Source organism: Microtus oregoni, unplaced genomic scaffold (assembly GCF_018167655.1).
Source record: "Microtus oregoni isolate MIOR12 unplaced genomic scaffold, Mior012 000144F_ref0000341, whole genome shotgun sequence".
NCBI classification, from domain to species: Eukaryota; Metazoa; Chordata; class Mammalia; order Rodentia; family Cricetidae; genus Microtus; species Microtus oregoni.
In genome coordinates, this window is record NW_024544794.1 from 550,001 (window position 1) to 562,196 (window position 12,196).

Consider the following 12,196-nt stretch of genomic DNA (forward strand, 5'->3'; position numbering starts at 1 on the left):
GTGCACATGATGTGTGTCTGGGTGTGCAAGCACATGACGTGTCTGCGGATGTCAGGACAGCTTTGTGGAATCTCTCTGTAATGGGTTCTAGGAATTGAACTCAGGTCTTCAGGCTTTGCACAGCAAATACGCTGACGTGCTGGGCCGTGTCTCTCAGTGATCGATTTTTAAATATTGACCCTCCATTGCATTGTTTTTCTGAATCACAGACTCACAGTTGTTGTTTAAAGGTGTTTGCATGTGTGTTACAATGAAAATTATTCATAATTTTTTTATTGCAATTATTTTTCAGGGTTAGGTATTTTCGTAGCGCTGATTGATACAAATTCTGTTTTCTGGAAGTATATCATAAAGGATTATTTTTCCTTAAGAACTTAAGGAAAGTTATCTAAGTTTTCTTGCAGAGAAATTTAGATTGTATCTCATTTCTTTTAGCATATTTTATTATCTTTAATTCATGCAGACTGGAGACAGATCCTTCTGGAGCAGGAGTAGCCCAGCCTGGGTGGAGGGAACCACACTTAGGTCCGCGGGATGAGCAGTACCTTTTCTTAGCTGCTCGGCCATCACTCCAGCTGCTATCCCAGTTCTTTAATAATCCCTATGTTTTGCTTATTACTGTTTTCTTTTTCTTCACATAATTTTTGCTTTTCTTCTAAGAAACAGGTCAGATTATTGGCAGATGTACAGTGGTATCTTTTTTTTTCTATACGATTTTTATAAAACACAGAATTTCTTGTCTGATTTTTCACTTGCCTTTAGGGTTCTATTAACTTCAGAAAATGACGACGATGAATGGAGAACAAAGTGTTACAGCAGAATTGCATCAAAAACGTCACCTGACGTCACCTCCTCGCTCTCAAGACAATCTTTGTCCTTACGCCAGTGTGACTTGGAAATATTGCTTCCCACGAAAGATAACCAGAATACATGTGTCTCCAGTTATTCAAAACAAACTTCTTCTAGTGTTGATGTTCATCCTAAAGGTAGGATTGTTTTAGAAACTTTATGTAGTTGTTCATCAGACTTTCTTGAAGATAACAATGTCTAAAAAGCTCATGAGTTGGTGTCTTAGTTCCGGTTTCGATAGCTGTGAAGAGACACCCTGACTAAGGCAACTCTAATAAAGGAAGACATTTCACTGAGGTGGTTAGCTTATGGTTTCAGAGGTTTAGTCCGTCATCATCATGGCAGGGAGCATGCAGCTGGAGAAGTAGACAACAGGAAAGTGAACTGTGTCACTGGGCCGTATCTTGAGCATAGGAGACCTCAGAGCCCACCCCCACAGTGATACGCTTCTTCCAACAAGGCCACACTTCGTAGGTCCACACCCTGAGACTATGGGCCAGTCATGTTCAGTCTGCCACAGTCAGCCAGGTCTCTTGCATTACTAACTTGTACTTTCCAACTTCTAACACTTAAAACTGCTGGTGAAAATTTCAACTAGAAGAAAGAAGCTCCACAAATGTCACATCCTCTGGGACCTAAGACTGTTAGTCTGGAAGCAATCTTGAAAAATGAGCAGGACTAAGACTCCCACTTTGTTTATCGTGATTTGAACAACTCTACTACATTGATTTAGTCTTATCTAATCCTTTTCATGGATCTGAAAAGTGGGGGTGTAGATGGATATAGTGACTTTTTTAATCACAACCAGTTACTGGTTATGATGATAAGTTTTTAGTTGCCAACCTGACATAATCTAGAGGCCCTGGAGAGGTGATCTCAGTGAGAGATTGCCTGCGAGGAGGGTTGCCATGGCAGGTCTGTGGAGGATTGTTTTGGTTGTATTGAGTTGGGAGGACTCGTCCCCTGTAGGTGGCGCCATTCCCCAGGTAGGCAATGCTTGACCTTTCAAGTGGAGAAGGCCAGCTGAGTGCGAGTGACCCTCCATTGACTCTTCTGCGGAGGGGGAGGGCACTTCCGTTTCAGGGTCCTGCTGCTTTGACTTCCTGGCGAGGGTGAACTGTAACAAGAACTGTGAGCTGAATAAACTCCCTTAAGTGCTAGTGTCTGTTTAGTCAGAGTGCCAGAAACGAGACTGTCGTGCTAATGAGCTTGATCCTGGCTCACTGAGAAGACATTCCATTTACACGTCTTCCTGATTGACGGTCCTGGGCTGTAGTCTGCGGTGCTCACAGATTGGCTGGAGATTTTCAGACTGGATCACGGAACCCTAACTGTTGAGCTCAGAGCCTGCTGAGAAACATTAACTAGGATAATGGAGCGCTCCCACGTCCCACTTTACCTCACATCCATGAGAATGGACACAGCCGCACCCTGCTCAGGATTAGGATGGCCTGTGCCCAACAGTGGCGCCAGCACAGCTTCTAGGAACTTGGCTACCGGACTAACTGTGGTCAGCGTTACACAGTTAACAGATGCAAGGATCTGAGAAGAACGGCTTAGCAGAAGTTTTCTCGGCAATAGCCAAGTATGTTTTGTTTACTGTAGCATACTTACTTTTATATTTCTTTATTTTGCAGAAAGCCATGATGACTCAACCCAAAGCCCTAAGAGTCCTCTGAGTGAGGTGAAAACTGCGCCATCTTCCTGCCTCAGCAGGGAAAAACCGTCACTTAACAACGTGACTGAGAGGAGAAAGCGCGGGTCTTCTGCAGAGAATCTGCACGGCACAGACTCAGGTTACCCACAGATGTCCAGTCCAGGGTTCAACTGGGACGTTGAGATAAATGGTTGTGTTAGTGAAACCAGTACTAAAATGCAAAGAGAAACACAGTGTTCTCCCCGCTTCCCTGCTGAGGCTGCCAGCGACCCTCAGACACAGCCCGTGGCCACAGTGCGGAACACCCATGGGTTTCAGTTGCGAGAATCTGTGTACGAAAACGCCGACATGGATTTAACTGCCAGTGAAGTGAACAAAATCATTGCAATTTCAAAAAGCAATAAAAATCAAAGGAAGAAAAAGACAGATTGTGGAAAGGAAGCGTTCAGAAAAGTAAAAGATCCAAGCTCTGACAAAAGGAGAGAAAGAGCCAAGAGAAAATGTAAAGGTAGTTCGGAAATGGGTGCGGAGGGAAAGACGGAAAACGGACCAGAACGAGGCTCTGTTGTCTTAGGTGGCAGAGGGGACTCGGAAGATCCAAATTGTATTGCCGATACTGAGCCACCTCAGGCAAACATGCTGAAGGAAATAACCCTCCCGAGCAGCTTGGATCAAGAGACCATCCAAAATAAAAAGAGGAAACAAAGACGCACGACAGGCGAGCAAGAGGAAACACGCCCTTTCTCTCCATGTTCAGTCAGACTCCTTCAAGGTAGTGAGTTTGATCAATGTCAGAACGCCCCGCATTGTAATAAAAATAAGCCTTCTCGACAGACATTTGTGATTCGTAACTCAGAAAAGGATCATTTATATCCAAACCAGAAGGACGAAGAGGCCAGTTCTGAAAAGCTAGACGTGGCAAATGAATTCCATAGAGCTGATCTTTCCACGAAAGATAACAAAACTGTATGCGACTTTGAGACCCAGACTATGTTGGACTTGAAAAAGTTGGTCAGTGTGCAGCACATTCAGTCCAAGCTAAATAATCCTAAGCCGAAAATAAATCGGAGGACAAAAATAATTTCTAGTATGAACCAAATATATGAGGATACTGACAAAGACGTCCCCCTCCAAACCCCAGCGAGTAAAGAGTCCACCCGTGCAGCCGTCGACGCTGCAGAAGGGTTAGAAGCACCTCCACTTGTCGCAAGAAACAACGGACGCTTACATGATTGTCGGGCGCAGAATGTTCTGGATCTGTCCAAGCAAACCACCAGTGTGCACCCTGCTTGGATAGAGTCCCATGTTAGCAGGATCCCTAGGCACAAGGTAAATCGCAAGACAGAAGTAATCTCCAAGGTGAATAATTTTAGTAATGACGAAGGTGGTCATTGTTCAGAAATGGACGAGTCTTTCTTACCTCAAAAGGATAAAGACATTCCCCGAACCTTAAAAGATTTTAGTAAGTTTGAAGTGCCTGCCATTTGTAACAAAGATAGTGCAAAGTTATATGAGAGTAAGAGTCACACGCTCCTGGGGATGAGAGTGCACGACCATGAGGTGCCACCTGCTAGTCACAAGGACTCAAAAGAAGATAAGAAGCCTAGACAAAAGGCACTTCGAAAGACAGAAATAATTTCTAAAACCAACCAAATGCATGAAAATGATGAAGGAAGTGTGCATGACCCATTAAATAAGGTCTGCCAGAAGGTCAATAAATCAGAAATTGTTTCTCAAATGAGCCAGATACACGAGAATACTAATGCAGACGTGAATGGCTTTAAGAGCTGTGTCAAAGACCAAGTTGTTACGAGTTCCTACTCTGGAGGAATCAAGAGTAATAAAGAGGGAAATGGTGAGCCAATCCCAGATTCGTGTGTACTAGTTAAAAAGCAGAGAGACTTTGCAGGCATAGCCGAGAACATCTTGACAGGAGGGAAGAGCGAACATACTTCACAGCTTCCAGGTGCCTCACAGCAGTCTGTCGCCTTGGAGTCTGGATCACCCCAGGGCAGGAACGGAACAGATGCTGGTCCTGGAGAACCAGATGCTGGTCCCGGAGAGCCCACTAACCCACCAAAGAGCCAGGAAGAGAGCTCTGTGCTTGCACTGGGAGATGCCGGCTCTTTGGGCGTGGCCAAAGGAGGAAGTTGCCCAGCCAAAAGAAGAGATAGAGTGACATCCAAATCAAAGAAAAGAAAGAGGCCCCTAGCTCTTCCTTCAGATACCCATGGGGCGGTGGAAATGACAGCCAGCACTGACCACACAAAGTCAGGCGACTCCCAGCAGGCCGATAAGGAAAACTACTTGGAGGATGGGAAAATTGCCAAGAATAAACTGGACTTCTGCCCAAAGGCGTTGAAACCTTTATCTCAGATGCGCTCCTCTAACATACAGAATTCTTCCTTTGACGACATGTGGGAGAGCTCACTGCCTCTGACGACGACTTCTTGTAAAACTCTGCTGATGGAAGGAAGTTCCTTCCTGGAGAGTGCGAGCATCTTTCCAGCAGGCGGGCCTGGGCCTGCTCCTGACAAGACAAAGGAGAGGACTCAGAAAAGCTGCTGCAGAAGGCAGAAGTCCGGAATAGGTAGGCCAAGGTTTTAGAGTTATGTTCTTTTCACTTGACCACTGGTGTATTTGCTTTTGAAATGGGCAGTTTTGCAAAAATTTTAAAGCAGTATATGACTGCACATATGGAAACAGAAAAATGAAAGGTTTGTACGTTGAGAGGGTAACAGATTCTCTTGCACATTTGCATCTAAACCCCGATTCAGGCTTTACTAGGCGTTATCTAATGATGGTGTGGGGCAGATCACACCTCTCTTCGTGTGTTGGAAGGGGATTAAATGTCGTAAATGCTTGTGGTGGCTAATTGCACTGAATTTATTCTAGGGAGGGAAACTGTGAGTTTGGGAAGGTGCCTTCAGTTCGTGTGGTCAGAGCAGCAGTAAGACTGCTCCTCCCCGCAGGGTGGGCACACAGATATGTAAGGGTCGCCGCGCAGTGTGCGGGAAGTCGTTTGTAAAGCAGACAGTGAGCTGCAGAGATGATCATGTAGGTCGCACTGTAGACTGATGGGTTGTCAAGACTTTCAGCATTAGTGTTTACTTTTGTTTAACCCTGCTTATAAAAAATAATAGTTATTACCAATAACCAAATACAACGATGGGAAAAAATTTGCTGAAACTGGCTGTCACCATTTACCATTATGGATCTTTAAACATATACTATAATCATGCTTTATATAAAACTACTTACCCCACTTATTCCTGAAAGCCCAGTCATAAAGATTTTCTTTGTCATCAGAGAGTTTGTAAGATTTTGTAGCATTAGACATTTGTATGTAAAAATTTTTCTACTTGGGACCAACATTTCAGTGTGTCTATACAACACTGGAATTTACAGGCTAAGGCTAGTCTAGATAAAAGGGGCCCTAGGTAAAAGAGTCACAAGAGTCCGGGTGGTAGGATATGTTAGAAGAATAACTCCTCTTTGTCTGCCCCCAGGTGACAGTCACACCGAGTAGCCAGAGCTGTGTGTGTGTGTGAATGAGTGTGCAGAGATTGCTGTAGGTTCAGGAAGGGTTGAACATGAAGAACTTTTGTGTTTTAGAGCTGCAACATTGTAGCCCTTGTTAGTGGTGTGCTGGCTAGTTTTAGTTCAGCTTGACACAAGCTAGAGTCAGTTGTGCAAGGGACTCCCAGCTGAGAAAATGCCTTCTGTAGGCAAACCTAAATTGCAGTTTCTTGATTAGTGATTGATGGTGAGGGCCCAGTCCGTTGTTGTTGTTGGTAGTGGCCTCCCTGGGCTGCTGGTTTTGGGTTTCTATGGCAGCATTGTTTGTAATAGCCAGAACCTGGAAACAACCTAGATGCCCTTCAACGGAAGAATGGATGAAGGAAGTATGGAATATATACATATTAGAGTATTACTCAGCAGTAAAAAACAAGGACTTCTTGAATTTTGCATACAAATGGATGGAAATAGAAAACACTATCCTGAGTGAGGTAAGCCAGACCCAAAAAGAGGAACATGGGATGTACTCACTCATATTTGGTTTCTAGCCATAAATAAAGGACATTGAGCCTATAATTCATGTTCCTAGAGAAGCTAAATAAGGTGAATCCAAAGACAAACACATAGGCATCCTCAGGAATATTAACCTTCATCAGGCGATGAAAGGAGACAGAGACAGAGACCCACACGGGAGCACCGGATAGAAATCTCAAGGTCCAAATCAGGAGCAGAAGGAGACGGAGCACGAGCAAGGAACTCAGGACCACGAGGGGTGCACCCACACACTAAGACAATGGGGATGTTCTATTGGGATCTCACCAAGGCCAGCTGGCCTAGGTCTGAAAAAGCATGGGATAAATCCGGACTAGCTGAACATAGCGGACAATGAGGAATACTGAGAATTCAAGAACAATTGCAGTGGGTTTTTGATCCTACTGCACGTACTGGCTTTGTGGGAGCCTAGGCAGTTTGAATGCTCACCTTACGAGACCTGGATAGAGGTGGGCAGTCCTTGGGCTTCCCACAGGTCAGGGAACCCTGATTGCTCTTCGAGCAGATGAGGGGGGGGGGACTTGATCGGGGGAGGGGGAGGGAAATGGGAAGCGGTTGTGGGGACGAGACAGAAATCCTTAATAAATAAATAAATTAAAAAAAATTAAATTAAAAAAAAAAAAAAAAAAAAGAAAGCAGGCTGAACAAAGAGGAGCAAACCAGTAATCAGCGCCCTCCATGGCCTCTGCATGTGCTCCCGCCTCCATGTTCCTTCCCTGAAGCCTCCCGTGACGGACTGTGAGTGAAGTAGGTCCTGCCCTGCCCACGGTGTTTATGACCAGGGTCTCTGTCACAGTAGTGAGAACCCTAAGTAAGTAAGCCCGTTTTCTTCACAAAATGAATTTTATGTCTTAAAATGTGTTCTCTTTGCTAGGCCAACTGTATTTATTTACTTCATACTTATTTCCATATCTTTATATATGCTTTTACAAATATTTGTGAAAATATTCCTTTCAGGTAGAGGAATATTCCCAGACTTGGTGGACACCAGTTCTGTGTCAAGCAACCCCGCTAACCCCAAGAACGGGTCAGAAGACCAGGCTGCAGAGCAGACGAGAAGGAAAAGGCAGTGCGCCCCTCTCAACCTGAGAGAGCCGAACCTCGTAAGGCAAGTGTGGCAGGGCTTGTCACTGTACTTCGAGAAGCGCTTGGCCTGGATTAGTGTTGAACACTCCTGAAACATGTTCATATGTACGCAGGATGAACTTGGGAGAGAGGCCATCAATTGAAACTTCTCCTCTCTCTTTCAGCTCTGGTTTTAAATTAGTTTCAGTTAATTTCCATCTTACTGCTGTCATTTTAGAAACTTTAATTGGTAGCTATAATTTTTTATATTTGTTGAATACAATTTACCAACCACTGTTTTCATAGCTATTACCCACATTTATTTCCTGCGTTGCTCCCTAGAAGTCAGTGTGGCTTATATTTCCTCTGGTCCCGAAGAGAAACAATTTTTTTTCTTAATTTTTTTCACTGTAAATGTACACTAGCAGAGAAAGACTTGTAGCCACTTTACCCAGTTCCTCCCCCCCCCAGCTTTAGTAGTCATCGACAGTGTGCTGGGTTTGATTCAGCTGTGCTTCTAAAGCAGGTCTCTGATGCTGAATGATTTTCATTCACACAACACTTATGTGTTTGTCTTTAAAGAATAAGGTTTTTCTGGGGCCGGAGAGATGACTTCATCAGTAAAGAGCTAGAAGACACACGAGGACCTGAGTTCAGAGCCCCAGAAATCGCGTACAAGTCAGGCAGGGCAGCATGCGCCTGTCTTCCCAACCCTGGAGAGGGAGGGGCAGACAGCAGGGTTCCCGTGCTTGCTGGCCAGCCGGTCTAGCAGATCTAAGTTCAGTGGGAGACCCCAGCTCAGAGAGAGCCAGCCGAGGAAGGCATCTTGACACTGACGTCCATCTGGGCTCTACACACACACATATGCACACTCATATGTATGTACTCTCTCGTTCTCCCTCTTACATACACGCACGCATGCACACACACGTGCACACTCAGGAATTTCTTAACGAAGTTACCGCATTAGGATGCGGCAGGACTGGGTTACAGCTCAGGGTAGACCTCGCCCTGGTTGCATGAGACTGTAGTTCACAAAACTCTATAAATTCTTACTGCCTTCTAATAACCACTCTTTGCACATTTCCTTCATCCCCAATGACTGTTGACATTGTTTTCTTCAGAAATCTCAGGTTTTTAAAACTAAGTCAAGTAGCCTATCTCATAAAATCAGTTTTTTCTCAAAATTCTCAAAAAAATCCTATTGTGTACAAATATTTTCCATAAGCTGGAGAAAATGATCACAAAATGTCCTTTGGGTCATTTTAGTGTTTGCTCCTCCTGTCAAACCCTGATGATTCTGTCTGGCATTTCCAAGCAGGAACCAGCAGGTGGCAGTACTCCACAGAGGGTGAGATGGGAAGGCAGGGCCAAGGGGTTTTTACAACTTAGATTTTTTGAGATGTACACTGTGTCTTTGGGGGTATACTATATGTTGCCCCATTTTGAAGTGCACAGAATCATAGGTTTTTAAATGCGCACAGATAAGGAATGCAGGTCATACTTGAGTGTGTGAGCCCTTGCCATGGATTCAGTTCTGAACACCACCAAGAAAACCCTCTCACGAGTATGTACAGCCACTACTACAATCAATTTAGAACATTTCCTTATCCGAGAAAGGAATCCTGTCCTCTGTGCACCTTCTAGCTGGAGTTAACTGTTCTACTTCCTAGCTGTAGCCACCTCTGTTCTGGACGTGTGTGAGCACAATCGTATCTAGACGCTGAGACTGGCTTACTCTGCTACCACGGGGTTTTCTGGGCTCCTCCATGTGGTAGATGAGCAAGCATTCGTCCTGTGCTCTATGAACAGCGTTTTGCTGTGTGTCCAGACCACAGTTCCGCTCCCCCGTTATCGGGATTGGACCGGACCTTTGTTCATTTCTCTTCCCTGTCGTTCCCGCTGTCAGGAACGATGCGGTCTGGAAGGTGGTATGTAAATGCTTGCACAGCCATGTTTTGATTTCTCTCTGATCTTACACCCAGGCTGGAAATTGTGTGCGGAGCCAGACTGTTTTACATTGCCACCCTGTGTTAGAATCCAGTTCCTTTCACGCTCATCGCTTGTTTGGCTCTCTGGTTCTAGCCTCTCTGTGAAGCTCTGGTGAGCAGGGTTGCCGAACATCTCTCTGAAGTAATAAGGGCGGCAGGGCTGCGTTCCCAGCACCCCGGCCGCCTGCTCGGCTAGCTTATGCCCCGAAATAACAACACACAAACTGTATTCATTTAATCACTGCTTGGCCCATTCTCTTCTAGGCTAATTCTCACATATTAATTTAGCCCATTTCTAATCATCTGTGTATGGCACCCCAAGGTGCGCTTACCGGGGAGATTCTAGCCTAGTCCATCCTGGGTCGGAGCTTCATGGCGTGTGTCTGCCCGGGAATGGGGCATGGCGTCTCTGCTGAGGGGTCTGCTCCGGAAAGCAGAGCTGTGGAGTCTCTGAGCTCACTTCCTCTTCCTTCCAGCGTTCTGTTCTGTTTACTCCTCCCACCTATCCTCTAACCAATAAAATGGGCCAACGCAGTTCCTTTATTAGCCAATGACCTTCCTCCATCATCTCTCCATGTACTTGCTGGCCAATTGCACGCGGCTCATGGCCTTTCTCTGCATTAGGACTCGTCTGTGCCCTGTGTTTCGTTCAGCCTCTGTTTCTCCTTAGGCTACCCCACCTGCCGGTTCCCTAATCCTTTTGTTCTCCTTGCACTTGAAGATCGCAGGTCAGTTATTTTGTTAGAATATCCACAAATTGAGGCTTGGGGATTGTTCCTGTTTGTTCTCATAATTACACGTGTGATGCTTTTCTGAATGAGTTCCACGCGAAGGACACATCCTCGGCGCAACATGTCAGGGCTTCGCTATGTCGGTCTGTTCCACTAGCAGGGAAGGCTCATCTTGATCTGACCTGCTGGGTTTCTACGGTGTGAAAATTTTATTTTTTCCTTAAGGATTGGGGGAGATGCTTTGAGTACATACATCCTGTTCCACAAAATTTTGCTTTTTGATTTTAATATTTTTAGTAGGGTTTGCTTGAAATCATTCCAGTGTGATGCGTGAGAGCATCGCTGAGTTTCTGTTCTGCTTCTCTGAGGAAATAGTGTCCTTTCTTTCTTAATATTGACACGGTGAGGTGAACCAATAGCTGCTGTTATATTCTAGTTGGAATCCAACGTGGTCCATCTTTACTTCATTACTTGCGTGATCCCAACTCTGGCATCGGGAGCCCTCAGAATTGCTTCTGATTTCCATCAACAAGGCGTCTTCCTCTTCTGACCGGTCCATTGCTGTCTGACCACACAGGTGTTCAGTCATCATAATGTTCTTCCTGCCCTGGCCTGGGATCAGATGATACTCTCCGTGTGCTCATGGCTGACACTGTGTGGTACTGTCTTCCTATCTATTCTGCACAGCATCACCGTAAATCTAGCTGCTGAGAAGACAGCACCTACTATCATTTCTCATACTCTGGGCGTGGCTTCATGGGGGTTCGGCTTAGGGCTTTATAGTACCACAATCAGGGTGTCAGAGAGACTGGATCTTCTCTGAGGATCTCCTAACAGATGTTGTCGGGAGACTTTCCTCATCTTGATCTTGGCCCTGGACTGTTCTCACTTCCAGCCTCCCTCTCCCACAAGGCTCAGAGCTATAGAAAGAGTCTACAGCAGAACCTTGCAGTGAGATCGTCTTTTCTGTGAAATATGCTCTCAGAAGTGAGACGACCTCTCTCTCACCCGTGTCACCCGTGGTTGGACACAAATCACTGTTCCTCCCGTCACCATCGGGAAGGGCTTACATAAAGGCACGAATGCCAGTAGAGGGGATTGTGGGTGGTGTCCTGGCTCAAGTCCGTCTATCCAGGGATTGTGGCTGGGCCCTCTCACAGACAGCACTAGGAAGCATATGTATTTCTGTTAAGCCAGTGTTGGGGACACAGCTTTCCTGGGGGATGCACCCACACATCTACTCACATCCGATAGGAAGCCCACAACAGACAGGTACCACCAACGTCCAACTTCACTTACAGGAATGTGCTTATACCGGTAAGGGGTTACTTACAGAGGAGAAATGACCCAGACACAGCTGCATCACCAAGCCCACTGAGCATGGGTGAAGCCCACAGAGCCGGGAAGCAGGAGCTCCCTGAGTAGCGTGCAGATAGCTCAACAGGCTGGAGAGAGTCCTTTAGGTGCCTCCACTGGTCTCACCCTTGCAGACAGCTCAGCTGGTCTCTGCTTCCAGGCGGCTGGGGTTTCAGAGTCTTTGCAGCTCGACTGATGTGCGAGTCCTTTTCAAGGCTTAGCTTCCTTCCGTCCGAGTGAGACTCTCCGTGTTGATTGCTTGCTCTGATGTCACGGTTCTCAACCTTCCTAATGCTGTGCCCCTTGAATAGAGTTCCTTGTGTTGTGGTGGCCCCCACACCATAAAATTATTGTCATTGCTACTTCATACCTGAACATCTGTGTTCTGCAATGGTCTTAGGTGATCCCCGCGCCGAGGGTCGTGGCCCACAGGTGAGAACCACTGCTCTAGTGGATCTGCTCAGTTTCAGGAACTT

General features: G+C 45.9%; 1 protein-coding gene across 1 annotated transcript in view; it reads left to right on the forward strand.

The window, feature by feature from the left end:
* Positions 1-12,196, forward strand: part of LOC121444867 (shugoshin 2-like) — a 28,212-nt gene that overhangs the window by 11,769 nt on the left and 4,247 nt on the right. The window contains exons 6-8 of the mRNA XM_041646791.1: positions 763-986; positions 2,487-5,096; positions 7,535-7,685. Coding sequence (XP_041502725.1) covers positions 763-986; positions 2,487-5,096; positions 7,535-7,685 — 2,985 coding nt within the window. The remainder of the gene's footprint in view (positions 1-762; positions 987-2,486; positions 5,097-7,534; positions 7,686-12,196) is intronic.